General features: G+C 36.9%; 1 protein-coding gene across 11 annotated transcripts in view; it reads right to left on the bottom strand.

The window, feature by feature from the left end:
* Positions 1–10907: 10907 nt before the first annotated feature.
* Positions 10908–23054, bottom strand: part of NTNG1 (netrin G1) — a 497227-nt gene continuing 485080 nt past the window's right edge. For all 11 annotated transcript variants that reach the window (XM_051800381.1, XM_051800372.1, XM_051800440.1 and 8 more), the window contains one exon: positions 10908–12144. In XM_051800381.1, coding sequence (XP_051656341.1) covers positions 11918–12144 — 227 coding nt within the window. In that variant the 3' untranslated portion in view covers positions 10908–11917. The remainder of the gene's footprint in view (positions 12145–23054) is intronic.

Here is a 23054-nt window from a genome sequence, read left to right as displayed (position 1 = left end):
AGCAGATAATGGGCAGAAAAACATCCTTAAGCTGTGAAAAAGTACTGAGGATAAGGTCGATTTAACTTGGAAAGTAATTTGCAAATGAGGAGGTGGGTAGTTACCTAAACACAGTTATTACCTGTGTTATGTTCACATAGTGTGCAAATACTTTCCTGTGTAGCAGAATAGAAATATTTGGAAAGCCCTTTAAGATCTTTGGTTAGCAAATACTATAAGCACATGAGCACGTATGTATATCTAGCTACATAATTCCAGTGCATGTAAGTGTGTATTATTTACATAATGTACCTACAGTTAAGTTCCTCTTTAAAGATTGCCTTTGTCCTGCTTGTCAAAAGTCTACGCATGCCATTTCTTCCAGGTTTTGTCATTTCGCTCCTTTAACTTGAGCATTTTTGCAGAGACTAGCTTTCCTAGCCCAGTGTGACAAGATTCAAGGATATGTCAGTTAAAAGTAATTGAGGATATGTGCTATATCTTGAACTGTGTCACATAGTTTGAAGACATCTATGTGGCAAAGAAGCTTTGAGACAGATCATGCAGGAAGAACGGTGAGAAAACTAAAGGGAGACACACTCAAATTTTCCTATGCTGGTAAAAGTACACACTCTGGATGGAATAGGAATTTTAAAGATGTGGGAGAGGGTCAGTCCCAATCTGTTACAGAGTAGTGACTCAAATTGATGACTCATTACAACTTTCAGTGTAATTTATGAAATGGATGTAGGTCTTTGAGTTCTTTCGTAAATGAATATGTGTTTTTGTCACTGAGGATTTACATGTGGTACTAACTGGTGAAGTGAGAGGGAATTTGAGACTCTTGCTTCTCAAACACTTTGGTAATTTTGATTTATACTGTTTCCTCAGTCTTCATTTAGTGTCAGTCGTGAAGCAACTTGGGGGACACTGTGACTTCCAATACAGATCATTTGGTGTTGGCTCACAGTGTGTATGTCTGGGTACTGGTTTCCTAATAATACAGTAGCAAGCAAGATACAGAGAACATGAACAAAAGCAGCTCTTGATTTGAGTCATTTTATCTCAGGTCCATTTAGTTGACTTAGTCGTGGAGTCATGACAAATTGGGCCGGAAAGGAGAAGGTTTCATATATCAGCCTGACAACCTGAAATATCATTATTTTCCTTGTGTTCTCCTGAACCCTTGCTGATTTTGTACTGCTGCATGTGTCTGTCTCTGTTCCTTGTTCTCAGTGGACACCAAAGACATGCTAGGAAGCCTTTTACCAAGTTTTAAATGTTTCTATAAGAAAAATGATGCAGGTTTAACAGCATGTGCAGGTATTTGTAGAAAAGCAAATGTGTTTCCCTCTTGGCTGTTTAGTTGTCTGTAACAATAATGTCATAAATAAATAATGTTTCCATGAGGGAAAAGAGGAGATGTTTATCAGATAGAATATGTGCCAGTTAGGATAACTCTGAACAAAATGTTAACACGGATTAAACAGGAAAACATGCTGCTGGCAAACAAATTGTTGGTGAAAACAGCTTCAGCTAGGGAGTTCCTTTCTCTGTTGGATAGAAGTGGTGCCTGCCATACAGACCAGCTTCTAAAATTAAGACATTTGTCACCAGAACTGCTGGGTCTGTGGAAACATTCAAATGAGAATAATTTAAGTGCTGCAATAGAATAATGCACAATAAATAGTACATGGAACTGTACAAATGCTGCAGATTATAGTAGGATCAGAGAGATAATGCCTAAGGGATTACTTTTTCCTTTCCTGAAATTATTTTTCAATCTAATTTAAAACCTGAGTCTGTTTTGTGGAAATCAAGGTGAGGCTTTCCTTTGCATTTAGTGGATTCTGGAGCAGGTTGTTAACAGATGGAAAACTGGTCAGTCCTTGGAGAATGAATCCTGATTATCAACAGGATAGAAGCACCATTTTCATTGAAGTTCTGTGTTTTCTCATACTGTTTTTTAAGTCTATTTGCTCCTTCTCTGAGACCTGGTTTTGAGATGTGCAAGGCTAGCTCATATTCATTCCACTTCCCCTTGGCTTCCTTTTCTAAGACTGACAGCTGGGAAGAAAAAAAACACTGATAGCTTTTAGTTTTCAATGTGCAGATCTCCATTAGCAGCTGATCTAAGACTGCTGACTAATTGCCACACAGGAGTTACCACTCAGAAACATAAGTCTGCAGAAATAATGACAAAGCCATGCCTGTTTTCATTTGTTTGTTTCTTTGGTTTTTGTGTTTTGTTTTTTAAAGTTGCAGAGGGCTGGATGACCAAGAGCATACAGCTCCCAAGTGATGCTGCCTCAGAGCAATCCTACCTTTTCTTAGCCATTTTAAGCCATTGAAGGAAAAGAAAATTGGCATATAGATTAGGAAGACAAAAATACACTAACGGGGACTTTGGTGTTATTAAAGTACATACTCTAAGTTCAGCAGTTGCTTACACTTCTTTTAAAATATGGTTGCCATTCTGAACTGACTTCTAATTTAGTCTTTGACATCTGTTACAGGAATTATACATTTGCTGTTTTTTGTCTCCCCCCTTAGAGACATTTTTTGCTTGAGAGTTGGCACATTTTTAATATCAGTAAATGGCCCTAATAATGTGAAAATGAAAAGCATGTAAGAATTCTTACTACAGAGTCAAACTGATTACTCTATGCTTATCTGGTTATTGTTTATTTATGTACTTTGTCAGCCCACTGCACTTGGTTTAAAACACAGGAAAAATCTGGTCTTTAATAAAAAGTATGCTTATTGGTTAAACTGGTTTAAATATTTGAAAAACAGAAGAGAGAAAAAAGTGGCAAGACAATGTTTGAAAGCATTAGAAGAAAATACAGAGACATTGGAGATAGCTGAATTATGAAGAAAGTAAGTACATTCAGTTGTTCCCTGTTGGCTTGAGGGTAATCTCTGCCATATTACAATGTACTGATTTATGGACTAATTAGTTGTACAAACCAAAAATATTTAAAGGAAATGTTTCTCTCAAGCAGCCAGCAAACCAACTAAACAATAGCAAAATGGATTTTGTGTATTAAAAAATTAAATTCAATATATATTTATGAGCCCATTCAAAATGTAGAGTCTTTTTGCTACCAGATTTCCAGTAAGCAGAAATATCTATGTATCAAAACCTAATTGTATCACTATCTAGGCATTTATAGAAGAAATTAAATGCCTAAGCTATAGGTATTTCAAGCCATAAAATGTTATATATTAATTTATAAAGTCATAATATTATTATTATGTGAACTTTAATTATTCAGTTAAGAGAAAATCAGACAAGGAGGGGGGAAAAAACCCATAACAATCTCTTTATTTTGGAAGAGAATTTTAATGCTCTATTTTTTTTTCTGTATGCATGTCTTTTAATTTATCAGAGCATTAAAATGCTTCCAGTTATTTTGTCTCATGTTTAACATCCCTTCAAAAACAGTAGTTGTGGTTTCCTTCTGGCCTTGAACTGAGGTGCCAGAGAGAAAAACCCAAACCAGCAGAATCACATGATTCTACTTTAAGTATTTAAGTATCACAACATTGAAACTCCAATGTTTTGGGAGATGTAATGTAAAATAGACTTGGATGAGATAATCTGAAGTAAGTGAGTGGCAAATACATGCAGATGGAAGACTATTTAACTTCAGATTTATGTAATTTGGAGTAGACAACTGTAGGTCTCAGTACTTATTGCTGTGGATGAGGTGTCAGAATTAATCACACTTTCTGTAATTGACTTGGTAAGTCTCTCAACATCTTCAAGCTTTGGTCCCCATGAATAAAATAGAAATATAGCATGCTTGCTTGCTTTGCAGAAGTGTCGTGAGGCCAACCTCAGTACAGTCTGGGACATACTCTGACACTGGATATTGTCAGTAAAAGAGAAAGCTGTCAGAAAATTGTTCACTTCTAAATCTACATAGTTTAGTCATCGTTCCTTACATCCTACTCAACAACAGAATTGTAAAAGTAGTTGTGACTCTATACCAGATCTGGGGAGGCAAAAGAGCACTGCCAAGACTAATTCATAGGTACCAATCCACCTACTTTTTGCCTGTGGGAGATCTCTAGAGCAAGTAATAAATATAATTTATGAGGGCATAGAAAAAACTCTGACACGAGGGAAGAAAGCAAGCTGTAGTATAGCAAAAGAAAGCAGTATAATAAATGGAACTACCAGAGTGTTCTACATGCCAGTTCTCCCATCCTAACAAGCAAAACTAATTAGGGGTAAGAGCTGTTAACAAGACATGCATTGAAGAGTCAGTGTAGCCATCCAGGGCATAGTTCAGTCTCTTGTGGAACATGGTGACTGCAGATGCCAATAGAAGGCCTGGAGGGAAATATTGTTTTCTGAACACATTTCATTTTCTGTGTCCTCATAAGAATTACATGTAATGATTTTGGAGGTGTGTGGTGAAGAGCAGATGTAACTGCTGGCATTATGCAGGTCTTGGCAAACAAGGTTTTTCTTGCACTGCACTTGCTCTGCTTTGGCCTGAGCAAGGTCTGTGATGTGTTGAGAAGCGTCTGCTTCATGCACACCTGGATGACCAGACTAGTGCTGTGGAGTACACAGCTGGAGCCAAGGTCAAAGCAGAGGTGCTGCTGACAGGCCCAGGCTCTTCCAGCAGGTAGTGAGCAGGAGGTGAAATCCTCAAGTGAAGATTGTCTTGTCTGTGCAGGGCTCAAGTCCTGCAATTTCCAAATCAGAGATTACAATGCCAAATTCTGTGCCTACAGATTTATGAGAATGCATGTAATATCTAGACTGGCTTTTCCCCTGAGATCCTAGTATATTTTTAGCCTGGGGACAGCTTATTTTCTCTTTCTTTTCACTCTCCCAATGTTGGGTTTTCCCCAAATATTGTAAGTCTTGATAAAAGTGAATTTTTTTCCCATTTTGCTTTATTTCCCTTTGGATTCCAATATGTGTCACATACACTTCTGTTTAGGACTGAGGTAAAATTTGTGTCTGATTGATAGTGAGAACAAAATTTTTAGTTCTACTTCATCTTGATCTTGCTGGTCTATGTCTTTAGGAACCTTTAGTTTCTACACTGTGCAGCTGAAGACTTCGTTTTAATATTTGAATTTAATTTTCTGTGAATGATTTTAAGCTCTATTGGATGAGCAAATCTCAACTTACAAATGTGATTGGTACTGTTTTAGCGTATTGGTTTTTGGCATATATGCCAGCTTTGAGGGGGGCATGTATTTAGCAGACCTGTTTTGCAGGAAGAATGTAATAGAGTTATTATGCATAAGGTCAGTAAAAGTAGCAAAAAGTAAACAATAAACTAAGTTATTTTAGTGCTTGAGGTCTAAATTTATTGGTCCATTTTTGTAAACACATTAAATTCTCCAACCATTAAAATGACTAATATTAAGCTGTAGGAAATAATTTATGAGATATCATAATAGTTAAAAACATGATTGCCGTCTTTAATTTATCATCCACTATATGCTATTAATTCTCATTAAAATGCCAGTATACAAATATTATCTTCTTTATGACCTCGGTGCTCATAACGCTTAATAAAGTGAAGAAAGAATGAAGTTAAGTAAGAATAGTGGCCTGTTCAGGCAAGGAGTACACTATTTAGGATACATCTGTTTGTCCTGCCTGTCACTTGTGAGGACAAATTCATTATAAAATGAGGAGATGTGAAGTAGTATTCTCTAATTAGTAATGTAGGTTATGCATAATAATATTATATGTATAGTAATGCTATACATAATGGCAGTTATAGCCAAAACTACTAAAAAGTTTTTCAATATTCTTGTAGTGTAACACTTTATTCATATTCAACGTGCTGTGGAGCTTGAGCATGTTGAACTTGTTCTTTGCCTTTGGTTTTTTGGGTTGTTTCAGGCAACTCCATTTACCTCTCTGGGTCACAGTTTCTTCATCTCTATTAAAAGATATCTGAAGTATCTGAATACTTATAGGCTGCAGAGAATAACAGTCTAGCCCTATTGTCTCGTCTTTGAGGGTTTTTGAAGTATCTCAGTAGTGATAAATGGAAGTGGTTTGACTTTGAAGGTCACAAGAATCTTGTAAGAATGACTTTGCCGCGTATTTTACTTAGAGTAAGCAAATACATTTTTTGCATTCAGTGTGTTTACAGAATTCAGTCACAGAGACCCAAGCCTTTGAAGGAGATTTCTTGGTACTGTCAATTGCAAAGAACTAATAAAGGCAGCAGTCAGTAATTTTGCATCTACAGTTATTTGCAGGTGCAAAGCTAACCACATTCCCTGTAGATGTACAAGGCTTGAAATATTTTCATTTACATGTTCAGCTAACACTGAATACAGCCACTGAGAGTTGTGAAAGCATCAGCTAGATCAAGGCCACTTTAAAATCAGGGAACTTAGAATATGTGTTGCACAAGATGTCAAGAGTAAGGGCCTGAATGATCTGCATCTTGTGATGTGTTTTTGCTAATTGTGTGGAGTGGTGTTGCACTTCGGAATGCAGAGAATGCATTAAAATCAAAACAACTGATATCCCAACCAGAAAAAATGATTTAAAAAAAAAATACATTCTTGCAATGGAACTGAATCAGAAATCAGTGAATTTTTCCTTCTTTTTTAGATTTGCACTAATCTTCACAATACTTTTAAGAATCAGGCAGTTTCTATTTAGAATTCTGAGGCTTCCAGTTTAGGGAGATTTTGGCTTCAGCGCTGGGGTGTGTATATATATATATTCTAGTTTTTACACTTAGATATAGGAATTCTCAAGTCCATTTCATGCATTTCAATGCCCTTAATACTGCTTTTTTTTTTGAAGAGTGCTCTGCCGTGAGCCTTAAACTGTAAAGGCTGCCAATATATAGGATCGAACTGATGTAATTTGTGAGAGGTCATGTTAAGATGTGTAAATGTTAGAATTAACTTACTAGTTATTTGTTCTCGGATGTCACAAATACCTGCACAGAGTAATCAAGCAAAAATTACATTATGTGATAAACAGAAAATACTCATCCAAAACCAGTCTCGTTTTCTCAAAACAAACAAGCATAGACCCAAAACCTACCTCTGACCTTCTTTTCCCAGAATACACTGTTGTTACTCCAGTTTCTCAACAGTGACTTGCTTCTAGTACAAAAAGTGCATTTCCAAAAAGTGACAATAGTAGGCTTGACCATGTGTACAGCAACTCCATCGGGCAGCATCGTGTAAATAGCAGGTGTCTTACCAACCGTAAGTGGAATGTGCGCATCTGTAAACACAGATGCAAAGGTTTTGACGGAGGGGCGATGCCTGGGTGTGTCCCCGGGTGAGACGTGGTTGCCTCTGCTGACAGATGCAGGGCAAACGCCATCCTGTGGAGCTTTCTGTAACCAGGCTGTCGCTGGTTCTGTGAGCGCTGTGGAACTCTGCTTCAGTGAACTTCCACGGTGTGATCTTTATCCCGGTCCTACTCAGAGATGAGCATTAGCTAGCAATGTGTGCAGGAATTCAAGCCTGAAGCCTTTAAATCTGCTTAGGTCTAGATTGCATAACATTAGTCTTCTCTGTACTCTTTGAGACTGTAAAATGTCTCAAGCAGGATTTCATTGTCTATATGTTTGTGTCTGTATAGATAATGATGGCCAAAAAAACAATAAAGGGGAACATATGCTTTGTACTGGAATTTTATTTATTGCATATGGTGGCAAAAATGGTGCCTCGGTGAACATACTGCACTGGTGATGAACTTTGATTTCATTAAATGAAATGCACCATATGGTGCAAAATGCTGCTGTTCCACTTGCTTGTTTTGCATATACTTACATCCTCTTCTTTCTGATACTGTATGAGGGTGGGAAAGGTATTAAGATGGTTAATATAAAATTTCTGATTTATAATACTTGATCTGCATTTTATTGGATAAATATTTGCATCCATAAATAATTAAACTTACAGTTTTTCTTGGGAATGAACTGATTATGTTTTAATATTTGCATCTGTAACTTTGCATTTGCAAGGACAAACATGAAGGCTAGGCTGAAGGTTGCCTGAAAATCTGGTCTTGCATATTCTATGAAAAATATTACTCACATTTCTCACAGGTGAATAAACCGCATGCATGGATGAATCTAGTTAATTCAATGGTTTAATAAACCTAGAATCCCAATGAGGTTATAACAAATCCCTCTGGCATCTTGGAGTTACGAGCAAGATGTACAAAATTAGATGTAAGCAGAAGAACTCTTTCTGAATTTGAGAAGTCTTTTGTGCATTATTTTTTTGTTCTGTTCACTACAGGAAATAACTTCTCAGTGGCTCAGTCATGATCAATTATTATTTGATGGCAATATCTGGGGTCAATTTGCATCTGACTAGATTTTTTTTTCCATTTGGGTAGTTTGTTTTTGAAACAATTAGGTAACACTAAGACAGATGCCTCTCTCTTAATTTCCCTGTGAGAAAGATGGCTAGCGTGAAGTAGAAATTTCTGCAACTACCTTGTCAGGGAGCAGCACCTTATCATAAGCTGCCCCATTTTCAGATGTTAAACACGTGTGGATCCTGGATCAGAACCAATTCTCTAGTTAGAAACACAGGAATTGCAAGCTGACAAGGACTGACTGATTTAGCAAAGCAACTGGAACTGATATGACTGGATCAATCTAATGATGAATGCTAATTTTAAGGTCGCTGTACTCTGAGCTATAATCTGGACAACTAAGCAATGTGAAACCTGATCAGTTCTTGAATGCTAAACCTTCTAGGAAAAAAATATCAGTCAGAAAATGATAATTCCACATTAGGAATCTTGCTGCATTTTGATACAGAACCAAAATCCTAGGTTAGTGATTGTGTTGCCCTTTTTCAATATCATGAATGTATTGTTATTTTACAGGAGAGGATACCCACTCTAAGAAACCTAAATATGTTGGAAGGGGTCTATATTTTCAGGTGAAAAAGCAGACACTGAGACTACATGTTATCATGAAGAGATCCTACTGTATGTTCAGGAAAATAAATCTGTTGTTCTTCACAGCTTCTGAAATGGGGAACAAGTTCTGCCTTCATTTTACACTGAATTTAATTTAAAAAAGCAGATAAAGCCATGCTGAGTGATGTAAATCTCCTCTTTCAGAGATGCACACATAATTTTAGAAATATACCTGGAATACAGTAGCAGAAACTGTTACTCAAAATTCTCAATTAGTGAAGTTCTGTGGAGTTCAGAGGAAAAAATAATGAAACTGAAGAAAAGGGTGATTGATAAGAAGATTTGCCACTGAATATACTCTTGTATAAAACTGTAATTTTATTAATAGGCGAGGGAGGATAAAATGCATGAAATGGCAGCTAAATACGTGGAAAGCCATATACTCTGCCCTGGTTTAGAAGATCATAAGTATATGAAATTGGAATGCAGCTGAATTGATTGTGACCTTACATTCATTATACTTCAGCACTGCTGGCAGAATCCCTTCTAACCAAATATGCATAACATGCTTGCTTAGCACTTTCACAAAGCCTTGAGTTTATAATGACAATTAAAGCACATCTTTTCCAATAATTACACAACCTGAATTGGTCTGTGCTAAAAAGCTTTAAAAAAACTTAAATTCCACATTTTAATATCAAAAATCCACTTAATTATAGGTAATCTCTGACTCTGTATGCCACCTGTATTAGCATTTATATTCCTCATTGAGTCTGCTCAATATAATTTTCTGTTTATTGTCGAGAACGTACTTCTAAAATATACCTGCAATCTCATGTAGGCCATGACTGGCATCCAGCCAAACACTTAATTTATCTGTGCCTTATCTTATGTAGTCCATAAAAGAGAGTGGCAGAGTGAACAGCAAACATTCTACATTCAAGGCAACAGCCTGAAGAAGCACCGGCTTGTTGTCATCAGCCTCTTCATAGGATTCTTTTAGAATTCTATTTCTTTTTAGAAAGGAAGACCTGGTTTCCCTACCCACTTCTGGAGGCTGAGTACTGTCCTGAAAAACTTGCTTCCTCACAGAAAGAGGTTATCTGAGAAGGGAGTGTTCTCAATTCTGGGCTGTTCACCATTTGGAAGAGACAGTCAGGTAGAACGTATTTCTTTCCAGACTTTTTCTTTTGCCCATTAATTGTTTTCCTCACTAGGCTATTATGTTGGTAAAATATTTATAAACATTATGATGAAAATTGGCAGGAGATGAATTCACACAGTCTTGCTACCTTTTGATTTTATTTTTTTTTCCCAGGTCTTTGAAACACTGCTGTGGTTTTGGCTTGCCTCTCTGTTCTTGCTGTCCTTTTCTGTCACACTCAGTAATTGGCCTAATAAAAGGCAGAAACAAGAATTTATTACACCCTGGGCAATACTTGAAAAAAACTTTATTTGCTGGAGCAGCACTTTTTACCTATTCACTGCTGTATATTTTGACATTCCTTCTAAATATTGAATTTTACTTTATTAAAAGTTAAATCTTGGCTTTTTTGTGATTGCTGCTGTTTTTGCAGTTTCTTAAGCAGACTACTACATATATAAACATATCATTTTAATGAAGCTTTTGGAGAAACAATATAAGCTGTGGTTATATCCACTTCATTATTGCCATAATCCGCAAAAATAGTGTGAATTAAAGACTAGCTTCTATGATACCTTGTAATTTGGTGTTGGAATAATGTCTGTGATTAATTGAGAGAACAAAGATGAGAGCTATTCAAGTTTTAATACCTTTTTCAGTCTTAGGATTTGATGAAAGCTTCCTCAAGTAAATTATGTCCTTTACATTTAAGGTTGCTTGCAGGAGTATGACAGTAGTAACAATAAAGCCAGGTTAGATTGTTATGATGTAATTTCCACTTTTGAATCTGGGTTTCTTCCACACTAGGTGGTAAAATCATAAATATTTTGTTTGTTTTTTGTTTTCTAAAAAGGCCTTAAGAAATAGCAATGCGTCATCCTGGAACTGTTTATGCAGGAATTTTTATTCTTTGAAATCTTCCAGTGTTAAAGCAACAAGAAAACATTTATAATGTCCTTTGGTGGAATCTTATTACACTTGTTATATATGTAAACTGATATTCTTTGATGCCAGCACGTTGCCCATACAGAGAAATCTCTGCACAATTAAATGAAAGGAAAAAGAAAAGGACTAAATAAAAAGTAATAGTTTTCTCTTATCTGATTAGAATTAAATACATTAATAAATTGTCTGGTAACACAAATAGGCAATAATACAAAAAATCTACATTGTACATTATTTCAAGAAAAATAACTTCATTTGAATACAAAAGGATAAATACACTTTTTGTCCTATAGCCACTCTTGTACAGTAGGTGAACACAGCATCTTACTGATGCAGTGCTTCTAAGGTATACAAGGATATGACTGGCTTGAGTTTTATTGAGGGGGCTGTTACACATGTGCATCACTAACATCAGACAAAGAAATCTTTCAACCAACAAGGGTTACAGAGCAACGTTCACTAAAGCACAGGTTGGGAAGGATTTGGGGACTGAAGCAGGCCAATATGGCAGCTTTTACAGATTTCCTTATATCCACAATGCACTGACAGCAAAGAATGCCTTTATTTGGTCGGTCCACACACCGGGCAGAGGTACAGTAGCGCACCATATAGGAGTAGCAAATGTTGTTTGAATTCTCTTCCCATTCTGGGGGCCGTCAAAGCCGTTTCAGTCCTGTGTAAGCTTTGCAGCCGGCATTGATTGATTTGACAGAACAGGCAGCTGCCAACGTGTCTTGAGCCAGAGGTGAACAGTCTTGACTCAGAGCCCTGTCCATAACTGATTGATATGGCTTAGTTCAGTTAGGCCTTCTTAGTCTGTATGTGGTTATTTTTTCTCTCCTTTTTCCTTTTTAGATTTCAGTAGCAAACGCTTGGGTGTTGTCCTGTTTTTGTGTGGCACGTTCATTTGAAGCAGTCTGAGTGTGATGCCATCCAGCACACGGAGCCTACCACGTGCAGAGTCCTGCTGCTGCCAGAAGAGCAGTCAGCAGTACGAGAGGCCTGTGTGCCATTGCCCCCTGGCCCGAGTTCTGGCCGCAGCCTCCTGGATCCCTCTCACACTTCAGCTTCTCGCACAAAATGCCAGTGTAAGCCGGAGGACACTGGCACCGCACGTTGTTGATGCACGTCCCGCCGTTCTGGCAATGCAGTAGTTCATTGTCACATACGTTTGCTGCAAGATAGCAGGGGAGGGAGGGAAAGAAAAGCAGAATAAATATAAGTTCATCTACAGGTGAAACTGCACTAAAACCGGAATTAAAGCTCTACCTCCCTCCTCGTCCTGTGACATGTAAACAGGGGATGTATTTTTTCAAACACTTGAATTTTTATTTTATTTGATATTTTTTCATCCTTTATTTTTTAAGGCTGTAGTCTTGGAGAACTATCTTGGCCACTTAAGACCACTGACTCTGATATTAATTATTTTATATGAATGATTAATTAATAACAAAATAATATGAATACTAATACATTCCTTGTAGCAATATCTGCATCTTTATAGTTATTGCTGAACTGAAACTGTAGCTGGGTGTGTTATTATTTGAAAGGGGAAATGTATCTAGAGCTTTTGGAAACCATGACCAGTGGTTACAAATGCAATATGGCTTTGCTAAAGTAAAATGATCTGCATGAGAAGGCAAGGTTTTATAACCAAGAACTGCATGTATTAATGATCTGAAAAAGTTATGCAAAAAAGATAAGGCAAGCACAGGCAGGAAATTCAGCATGCTATTGGATGGGGGTTATATGGAATACACATCTGGGAAAAAAGATAATGTTATTTCCATTATAGATCAAATATTTCATCTTAATTAGATTTGCTACTTTAGTTCATGGCATCTTAAAGCTATCTTAGATATTGTAGCCTGATAACTTCAGAGATCAGATCTGACAAAAGAGTTAAGAGAAAATAATACAGCCTGCATAATGTAATAGTATTTGACAAATTGACAGCTTTACTTTGTATTATTTAATTGAAGTATTTAATGGGTAAAAATGCAGAGGTATGAGAAACATACTAATTAAATGTATCAATCTGTGTTTTATTCCAGATGTTATCACTGGAATATGTGCTGGATTAAGCTCTGCCTTCCATAGGAGAGGCAGTTTTAGAAAACACCTTGAACCTATCTAGGTAGAATGTAACAGTAAAAATTTTAACTCAGAGAATTAGGGAAAAGATTATTTGGTTTAGAATGAGACTCAACATTATATGCTGTTTATGTGTACCTTAGCCTGGAAATACCCTAAATAATTCAGAATAGGGAAAATATTGTTAATTTTACTTTAAACGTTACTGTTTATTGCTACAAAAAAGTACAATTTTACAAATATTAATTCACTTATTTTCAAAAGCAACCCAAATATCAAAAGAATTACAATTGAAATAGTCCAAGTTCTTAAGTGATGCAATTCTACATAAATCTGTACCATTTTAGTGCACCAGTAACCTCACTAGTAATCTTATCTGTCCTGGCTTGCTTTCAGAAAAATAATTTTCTCACTCTAGAAGGACTCTCTGACAAATGTTCTGCATCCAAGTGGGACAAATAATAATGCAGTGTGTTAGAAACCTGTAGATGCAATTGAGAGAGAACAGTTAAATCATTATTTCTTTTAGTGATTCCTCTAGCAATCAAAGATTTTTACTAAGAACTATGGATTTTACATTGTTGTCCAGTTTCTGAATTGTAATGGAAAACTTGGAATATTAAGGTACAACAAACAACACGTTGATGATGACCCTATATCTAAATTTTAATCTTAATGTTCTATATATGCATTACAAAAAGTAGTGTTTCTCTTATGTATAAGAAAACAGTAGGTCATCACCTAATAAATGTGATGAGATTAACAACCCAGAAAATGTAACACTTAACAGGCAGAAAAAATGAAATGTCTTTGAAAAGTCAATATTTGTATTGCAACTCTCATAACTGAGACTGTATCTTTGATGTTGACTTTATTATTCATATTGTATATATTTAGCTGTCTCAATATGCAAAATCAAAGTACTTTATCTGATGGTACAGCTACTGAATCTACATGTTCTAGACTAGTTATTGCTGGGATGCTTCCTACAATTTAGGCAATGAAAATGGTGAAATATCTGTCCCATCAACGTAGACCATTGTTTGCCTTCACTGAGTGGGATTCAATAGTTCATTAAATCCCACTTAAACAGCAAATGAGATGTTTCACATTTTTTGCCTGGAATAATTTATCCAAATTTTCCCAAGGATGAAGTAAACAATATTTATTTATTATAAAACAAATACCTTCCCTATTTTTAAACTTATTTTGATGACTATAGCCTGTTATTCTAAGAGGCCCTTAGCCCAGATGTGGTTTGTAGTAAGAGGCTGCTGAAGTGTCGTTTTGCTCCATGCTGGCTGTTCTGCCTGACACACTGATGTGGGCTGCTAGCAAATGCCTCTAAACATTGCTGTCTACAAAATTCTGGATACAACATTATAGATGCTGATTTCTAAATCAGACCATTTCTTTCTCATTAGAACGTTTTTAAAATGTACTTAATGAACGGATGGATCAAAGGCTTCGTCGTTATTCCTGCATCCTTTTAAGTGTTTGCCCACAGAAACACATTAAGGTAAAACAGGTAGATTTTATTGTTCTCAGCAAACTACTGTGTAGCTGAAAATTCTGGAACTGTTAATCTTGTATTTTCAAGGCTTTCTTTTTCTTAATTTTGTGCTTGTATCTCTCTTGCACACACATATGTATGCACATATATGTATCAAGTAGATGGCCAATTGTGATTTGGAAGTTAAATGAAACAATTCTGAAAAAGTTATGAAATCCCATTATTTATTTTTTGCCAATTTTGTTTTAATTTTATTTTAACCAACTCTAATACCATTTTTACCTTCCTGAAAGCATGGTCAGGATTACTTTTAAAACTTTAATATTAACTAATTATGTTTATTCAGTTTAGGAATTGGATTAGCTACAGATAATGAGTGTAGAACATCAGCAGCACAAAGGGAAGTACTTTCACTGGAAGTTGAAACAAAATTTATGCTTTAAAAGTAGTCGGCATCCTGCCAAGTCCAAAGCAAGGCAAGTATATTAGTTGTTGTTATGAAAATTAACAATGTTTCTAATCTTAACACAGTATTTTTCTAAAATACATGTTATAAAACATTTCATTTCACAAGAAGCTCTAGGCTTTACCCAGAGAAGGCAGTGACCCAGGAGCTGCTGAGCAGGGCAGGAAGGGTCAGGATCTTGCTGCCCCTTGCTCTGTGCTGAAGGCCAAGGGGAGCGGCTGCAGCTGGTGATGGTGGGCACAGGTAGGGCTGGTGGGCACAGGTAGGGCTGGTGGCATGTGCCTGGCCATTGGCTTTTTTGTTTCCCCAAGCAGCAGCAGCAGCCGACCTGGCAATCCAGGGCTTTTCTGCCTGTTGCACCCCTTCTACTTCTCCTGCCTGCCATCACCCTGCCCCTTCTTATGCTCCAAGCAGTGAAATGTTGCCTCCACTGCAGAGATGTGTTGAACGAGCTCTGCCTTATCTTCACCATCACAAGTAATGAAAATGAGTTTGAACTCATCTGAACAGCATCAGGTATCAAGTTCTGATCAAAGAATGAAACACAGAAAAGTCATGCAAATAAAAGACCTAATTCTGAAGTCATCGCACATCACTGTTAAGACCTGTGTGCCTGAACTAGCTGTGAGATTGCTGACAGGCCTTTGTTAATTAGAAGACAGAGCATCAAACTGATCACTTACAAACCAGAACAGATATCTATTTGGAGAGATTTGCAGGCCTTTTTGGGGGATATTTCTGAGCACAATCTCCAGCTCTGTGCTACTGTGGGAAGTGAAATATTTAAAGCAAAATAAAGGAAATAGGTTTTAAGTTATTTTCACAATTCATCAATTTACAATCTAACTATTGTCTGATTATGGGATCCTTAAAACACTACCTAAAAGAGACAAAAAAAAAGCACATGGAAATGGATGGCCATTTGGATGGCTACTTGAAACTTTTCTGTCCTTGGGACTACCTCCCCCTCCCCCTTCCCACTCAAGAAACCCCTGAAATTAGTTGATACTTTTGGAAATGGAATAAAAAGGGAAAACAAGAGGAAAATACCAGTCTTTGAGCCTGCTCAAGTGGTTCAAGGGGTAAACGATGTGCTAGTATTTCATAGAATTTATATTGGTATTTAATGAAATACTGAGAGTAAGACTCTTTGACAAATGTCTACTTTCCTCTTAAACGTTCAAATCTGAATAATACATGAAAATTTCTGAGTCTCTCCAAAACTCAGCTTTAATACCTTTGCAGCTTCTTGAAAGCAAGGAGTTTAGACAACTGTGGCTGATTTTTAGTTCTGAAGCAGCAATACAGAGAGGGAAGCACAACTGCAAAGCATTGTTCTCTTTGATCTGGAGGGGCACCTCAGGCACAGGATTGTGCTGTTGGCTTAATGGTCTTTCTGAGCACTGTGTCTGGGCAGCTTCAGAGCACATGCACAAGGCTTTTAGTCTGCTGCTGCTCAGACAGAAAAACAATGTACTACTGAACTTAAATACAGTTTTGCTTAGACTCCTGTCTTTCCCAAAAGCCATCCAAGCACAGAGAAAATACATTTTGTACGTTTCTTTGTGCTACCTTTATTTTTGTACAGCTTGCCTACAGTAGCATCTGTGGGACAGGCTTCTGACGTTAAAAAAAAAAGCACATATTCAAAAGCACAACTTTTTTGAGCTGGGATAGGTGGTGGTTATTTTCTGCATCAAAATTTGCATTTATGATGACATTTTATTGTTTGTGGGCACACTATAAAGATTATTAATGAAAAAATCACAGAAAGATAACTTTTTATTAGAGGTCCTTGTTTCCTTTCTTGAATTCTGAAGACTTTAACTTCAAGCAATGTTTTCTATGTTATCTTCCATCACTATTTTTCTTCCGTGTGCTCTTTTTGTGGCATCATTTGTTACAGCCTTCTCTCTTCCTCTCTTCTCTTTTTAAAATCATTCCTTTACTTTTCTCCTTTTTGTTTCCCAGATCATGAGTATTATCATCCCTGGACAAGTTGGTGGGTTGACAGCTCTGAATATATTATACAGCATTTTTGTCTTTTCTAAAGCACTCGATGGCAGGCTTTGACCCTACTTGTGCTGCAGTGAATTTTCCACACTGTTTGTCAGTGGTTTGTGTGACTGGCACCACTGAAGTCACAAGAATTTTTTGACCTTGGATTCCACCCATTATTCATAACTTTGAGAGTGTGCAGGTCTTGTGGCTGAAGAAATTATTTTTGGCTGTTTCTTTCTCTAATGCATTTGTTTCCTTGGTACTTCTTGAGTAAGGAATGTTACTTGAACTCCTGTGTGAGGAAATTTTCAGCACGCACGCTAACAGAATATTCTGTCTGCATAAGTGAGTAAAAACCCAAGCACAGTGAAACCCATGTTTTCAGTAATGATGTTCATAGGTAGCTTCAATACATGCAGTGGTTGTCTATATATATAGAGCTGGGAACAGCATATTGAAATGTCATGAAAAGATTAGGAGGTTTCATCTCACTACATAAATAAGTTCAGTAAATTCAAGCCAAACACAAGCGATTTCTTGTCAAATACAGAATTAGTTCCTATGAATACTATGAAGAGTCTGTAACTAACATGCATTATTCTCTAAAAAAGTGATTATTTAATCAATAAATGGTAAAAACAATCACAGAATATAAAAGAAATTGCACTGAATGAAGAAGCTTGTGTATGCCTAATAAGACTATGAACATCTACACATGCATTTAGCAAACGTGCACAAGAAAACCTCTGCCACTGGGAAAGTATATTTTCCCTACAATTTGTCAAATAGACAGTAATAGAATTGGGAAATGCAAAACACTTAGTCTCATTCAAATACAAAGGTGTAAAATTGTTTCCACTTGTATCCAGTTGCATATTCCAGTTGAACATAAATGACTACAATCAAAATATTTTTAAATTGTCAGAGTTAGCAACAACAAAGTATCTCCATTATTTGGAAACAATCCTAAAAATACAATACATACTTATGTGCTGAAGATCTCTATGTGGAGCTTCACTGACTCATGAGATTTCACCCATATAAAGCAGATATTAGGGAAGAGGATATAAGGGGATGGGGAAAATTTTTAAGTAGTTTAACCTTTCTTCTGAAAGGTTACAGCTCTGGCTGTTACGGTTAGTGTTGCACAGCATATAGTAAAAACTCAAGTTTTTATAACTTAAGTATCGTATTCATTTGAATAACCAGTGGGTAATAAATGAGTTGAAGGTTTTGTCACTGACATTTCTTCCCCTGCCTGTCTTCCAATTAGAAGTACTGTTAGATTATTATTAGAATTTAATTTATTGTTACTATTTATATTATTGCCAAATGTCTTTACAATGTTTTGCTACCATGCACACACGTCAGTGTTGACCAGACTTGTTTGGTGGTTTTAATCCGCATACACACCTGATATGAAAAACAGCTATTGCTCTTTTAAATGAGATATTCCTAATAATTTCTTTGTTTGGAAGTGACAGTAATTCAACATTTGCTGTAGGAGTAAAACTACCTTCAGATACTGTCAAATCAAGACAAGGTAGATGCTTTGATAGCATGAAAAGAAAACTAGTTTGCACTTATCTACCAAAGCACATACTCAAGAAAAAAATAAATCACTGTAGACAAGTACAAGCCTAAAGCGTATCTTAGTGTGTCAAAATTATGGTCATAAAATGACAACCATTAATACAAAGATCTCTGGTGCAAAGTTGAAACAATGTTGTGATTAATTATATTGCCAGCAATACAAGGAAACAAACATTGACCAAGTGAGAGTAGTTTCAAAAGGCAGACATCTCCATCTTGACTTGTCTTAGAAATGCCTGGTAGAGGCACGATTGAAATGACAATTTTTTTATCAAACCTATTTTATTAAGTTATCAGAGAGTAAATCAGCAGGGGGTAATGGAGATACTGTGTCCACTGAAAATTTCCAGTAGATCATTTAGATTGTTTGCCGATGTGTAATTTCTGTTCTTTCTGCAAAACCCTCACTTCAAAGCTAAGCCAGTTCTAATCACATTGCAGGTGAAGTCTTCAGAGTTTCTACATGAAGATGCAGCTATGATTCAGAGTTCTGGCCAGCACACAGCCAGAGAATGGATGGTAATTCCTCTCTCCTGTAAATGGGTACCAATTTATCCTGGCATCCACATGGGTAAGCTTAATTGATTATGTTTCACTACTGAAAGTGCAAAATCCTCTACAGAATAATTTTTTTTTTAAACCATAGTATAAGGGTAGCAGAGGTAGAAAGTCATTGTTTTTCACAGGTTGTGTCTGTGCTTTCTCATTTTTCATCTCTAAAATCTGTGGATTAAATTAATAAAAGTAATGAGAAGACATACATCAAATCTGTCAAAAGGACAAGAGGGAGAACTGGGTTTTGGAATCGATACTCTTGCATGATGGAGAAGCCGTAGGAGCTTCGGTAGAAACTACACAAGATTGCATATTATAATGGATGAAAACAAATCCAGATTTAGTTATCTAAGAATTTATAGTTGAGCTAATACCTTTCAATCTTCCTTGGTTTCAGGAAATGACTGATTAACCTTTCAAGTTTCCTGATTTCGATGGTTCCAATTTTATACTTCTACAAAAGAGATGACTCCCAAAGTGGGGGGAAAAAATTTCCCTATTCTTTTTATTGCTTTACTTCTGGAGGAGCACCACTGAATTGGTATGTCCCTTATCATATTTTAAGCTAATCTCAGGAGAGCAATAAGCTACAATACAGCTTTACTTGCTTAAAAGGGACTACATACCCCTATCATTCATATTCCACTTACAAAGCTGTAAGCTGCAGTGCCATTATTTCTATCTTCCTGGAGAAAAATGAACATCCTTACATGATCTGTCTTCTCTTTCCTTAACTAGGAAGAGAAGCAATTGCAACTACAGAGTTTTTTTCGTCTGTTGCCAACAGCAAGGTCAGGGTTTGAATGTAACCACTATCAATAAAAACAGACTAGGCACAAACACTCCTCAGATACAGAAGATGAAGTCATCAAAATGCCCTATGAACAGTTGGGGGAATGGATTTAGTTCTCTAAATCCGACCAGCTTCTGCCATTAGCAGTGCCAGAGGGCATTTCAGACCTGTGGGAGATTTAAGCTCTGGGAGAGGTGGTGGGAGGCCTGGCAGAGGATGGCCCCTATGTCAGGCAGCTGTTGGCCCCTGGTGTGCTGGCAGGCTCTGGTTGTTGCAGACCCTCCAGCTGAGGCACAGCTTCCCTGCCAGAGCAGCTGTGCACTGCTGGACATGGCCATGTGGAAGCCCCTAAGCCGTGAGCATGACCTGTGAAAAGTGTCATCTGAGGTTCCACCAAGGACCCTTTGCCTACCGCTCTAGGAGTGCATTTGGACTCAGGCCCTTGCCTGTGTCCTTGCCCCTGTGACCTGGTGGGGTCTGCCCATCCTGGCCCTGCAACATTAGACCTCCTGGTGTGAGCCCAGACCCGCCTCAACACTGGAGGCTCGTTTGTCAACCTGCAGGCTCTGAGTGACCCTGTGACTGCCACCAGAGCTGCTCCGCTCCCCTGGTTTGGGTGCTGCAGGAGGGACTGTGTACTGGGGAAACTCCCTGTCCTGCTGTCCCCTACTCCTCTTCCCCCCCCCCACTCCTCTCTTGTTCCTGGCTTCATGACACTGTGGAACCTCCATCTACCATTCCTCCTTAGCAGTGGCACTAGACACCTATGGCCAGGCAGTCCAGTCCTATCCAAAAAGCTACCAGGATGGCCTGGCCTGAACAGCAGCACTTTCTGCTTCATGCATGACAAGTGATTACTTCAAACTTCCCAAGAACTATTAAACAGACCTGCAACAAGTATTGCTTTTACAGAGCACAAAAAGACGGGAGAAAGCCTGGAAAACAAACCAAAGCAGGATCATGCAAAGGTCAGCAATTCAAATACATGATTATGAATGACATAAAATGTTGAAAGAATCCTTGACTGCTAGGGTGTTTGACTTGTAATAATGTAATGGACACAAAAGAATGCAAATAGCTTCTCTTTGTTTACAGAGAAAAAAGTTTCTCTTCATGCTATTCTTCCAATGAACATTACATTGAAGACTTTCAGAATCCGTGAACTAGTCCCACACACTTACTACTTTATTTGTCAGCAAAACCAGGCAAGATAATCACAACTGAAAATACTTCCTAATGATTTAGGGGATTAGAATTATTCTAATAATTATTTTCCTAAAATTTTTAGGCAAGTGGAAAAAGAGAGTAACAGAATGTGTTGATGGCTTCTATTGATAATCAGTGCTATTTTAAAGTTATTTGTGATCTAAAAGAATATGAATGTTTCAAACTTTCTTCTCACTACTTTGCCCTAAGACCAATTGCATGGGACATACTGAACAATTAGTAAAAAAAATCTACTGGAAATGTATGTTATGATCAACTTCTAAACTACATAAAACAGCATTTGTAGTGGAAACATTAGCACTCTTTAACTGCACTGTGATAAATATCAAAGATATTAAAATGGGACAGGTATGTAACTAAAAAAAAGGAGCCACACATATGGAAGTGTGACTTATCAGCTATGTTACAGTGACCACAAAGAAACTTAAAGCCAAGTTTATATTGACATGTCATTATCTATTCCCTCTGCGTGCATTTTTCAACAGAAAAATTTAAGATATCAGTATAATGTTCTATAGAAAACCAAAACACCAATGAGCAAAGTTAATGGTGTAAAACCTCTGAGGAGATGAACGTGCAGAATTTATGTGAACATTAGTTACAATGTAAAGGCAAAGGTAAAACACTTACATAGTTCTTACAAAACGTATGAAATGAGGGATGGGGCTTTTTTTGTTAAAGTAACAATGCTGCAAATGAGGAGATCTTCTTTCCGAATCTACACTGATTTATTATTTTGAATGTGGGTGAAATGATTCAGAGTGCTTTTGTTGAGTTAGCTCTAGAACAGGGATAAAAACTCTGCCCTGTAGGTCTCTCAACGCTCTTCAGAGTAAGAGTTGTTATTGCCAGTGAACAATAGAGAAACTGATGCCAAGGAAAGTCAAGAGTTGCCTTTGCTAACAAAAGGAGGGAATGATGCAAGTCCTGTGAATTCCTGCTCTATTTACTAGATTGCACTGTTGATTAGATAAATGCAATAGCAGAGTTATTACTGTTTCCAAGGGAGTTTGCTGACATTAGCTATAAAAAGGTTTATAAACTGTGAAGTTTAAAAAAGGACTATGCAATATTGTTTTAAGTGTCATATGTGATTCCACAAGATGTGGAATGTTCTGTGGAATATTCTGACAATTAGAAACACCAATGCATGTATTGTACCTCCTTCTAATCTTACCAATCAGAACTTCAGCAGCTTTATATTCATACAAAAGGAACATGATAGAGATTTGTAAATGCTTTTTATCCCGTCTACTTTATCAGCCCTTTAAAAATATTACCTGTTATTATCTATTTTTTTATTAAAGTAAAAAAAAAATGACACTAACAGGCAGATTCTTATATCACAATTCCTGTCTGAGATATAATGGATGCTTTTCTGTGAGTGGGATTTTAATTGGCGCTATGCTTTACTTGTCCACTCTTATCATCAGAAAACAGCTGACATGTAGCACTCAGCAAAATTAAGAACTAATAAATTAATGTATCAAATAATTAAAGCTATTAACTGCTTCATGCTAGTTTTCATCAACAATATTTATTGCTACAGGCAGACTTGCTTCAGGTATCACTGTGCATTTATCTTCATGACAGAGCAGCCATTAGATGGGAAAACCCAGATAATAGATGCTCACTTTCCAACACAATCTTCTTCAGGCACACCAGTTTTCCTGCAATGTGCCACCCAGGTGTAACCAATGTGACAGTCTTAGCCTGTGTTTTACCTGAAAACATTTTTAAAAATGATTTATAATATCACACAATTCAACAAAAATGCCCAAAAGATGCTCACACCAAAACACAAAATAACTCTTTGTTTGTCTAATTATATTGCAACTTAGC

Source organism: Manacus candei, unplaced genomic scaffold (genome assembly GCF_025592945.1).
Source record: "Manacus candei isolate 608988 ecotype Guabito, Panama unplaced genomic scaffold, ASM2559294v1 h1tg000005l, whole genome shotgun sequence".
NCBI lineage: Eukaryota > Metazoa > Chordata > Aves > Passeriformes > Pipridae > Manacus > Manacus candei.
The sequence above is the reverse complement of the archived record's forward strand: the minus strand, read 5'-3'. Positions and strand labels throughout refer to the sequence as shown.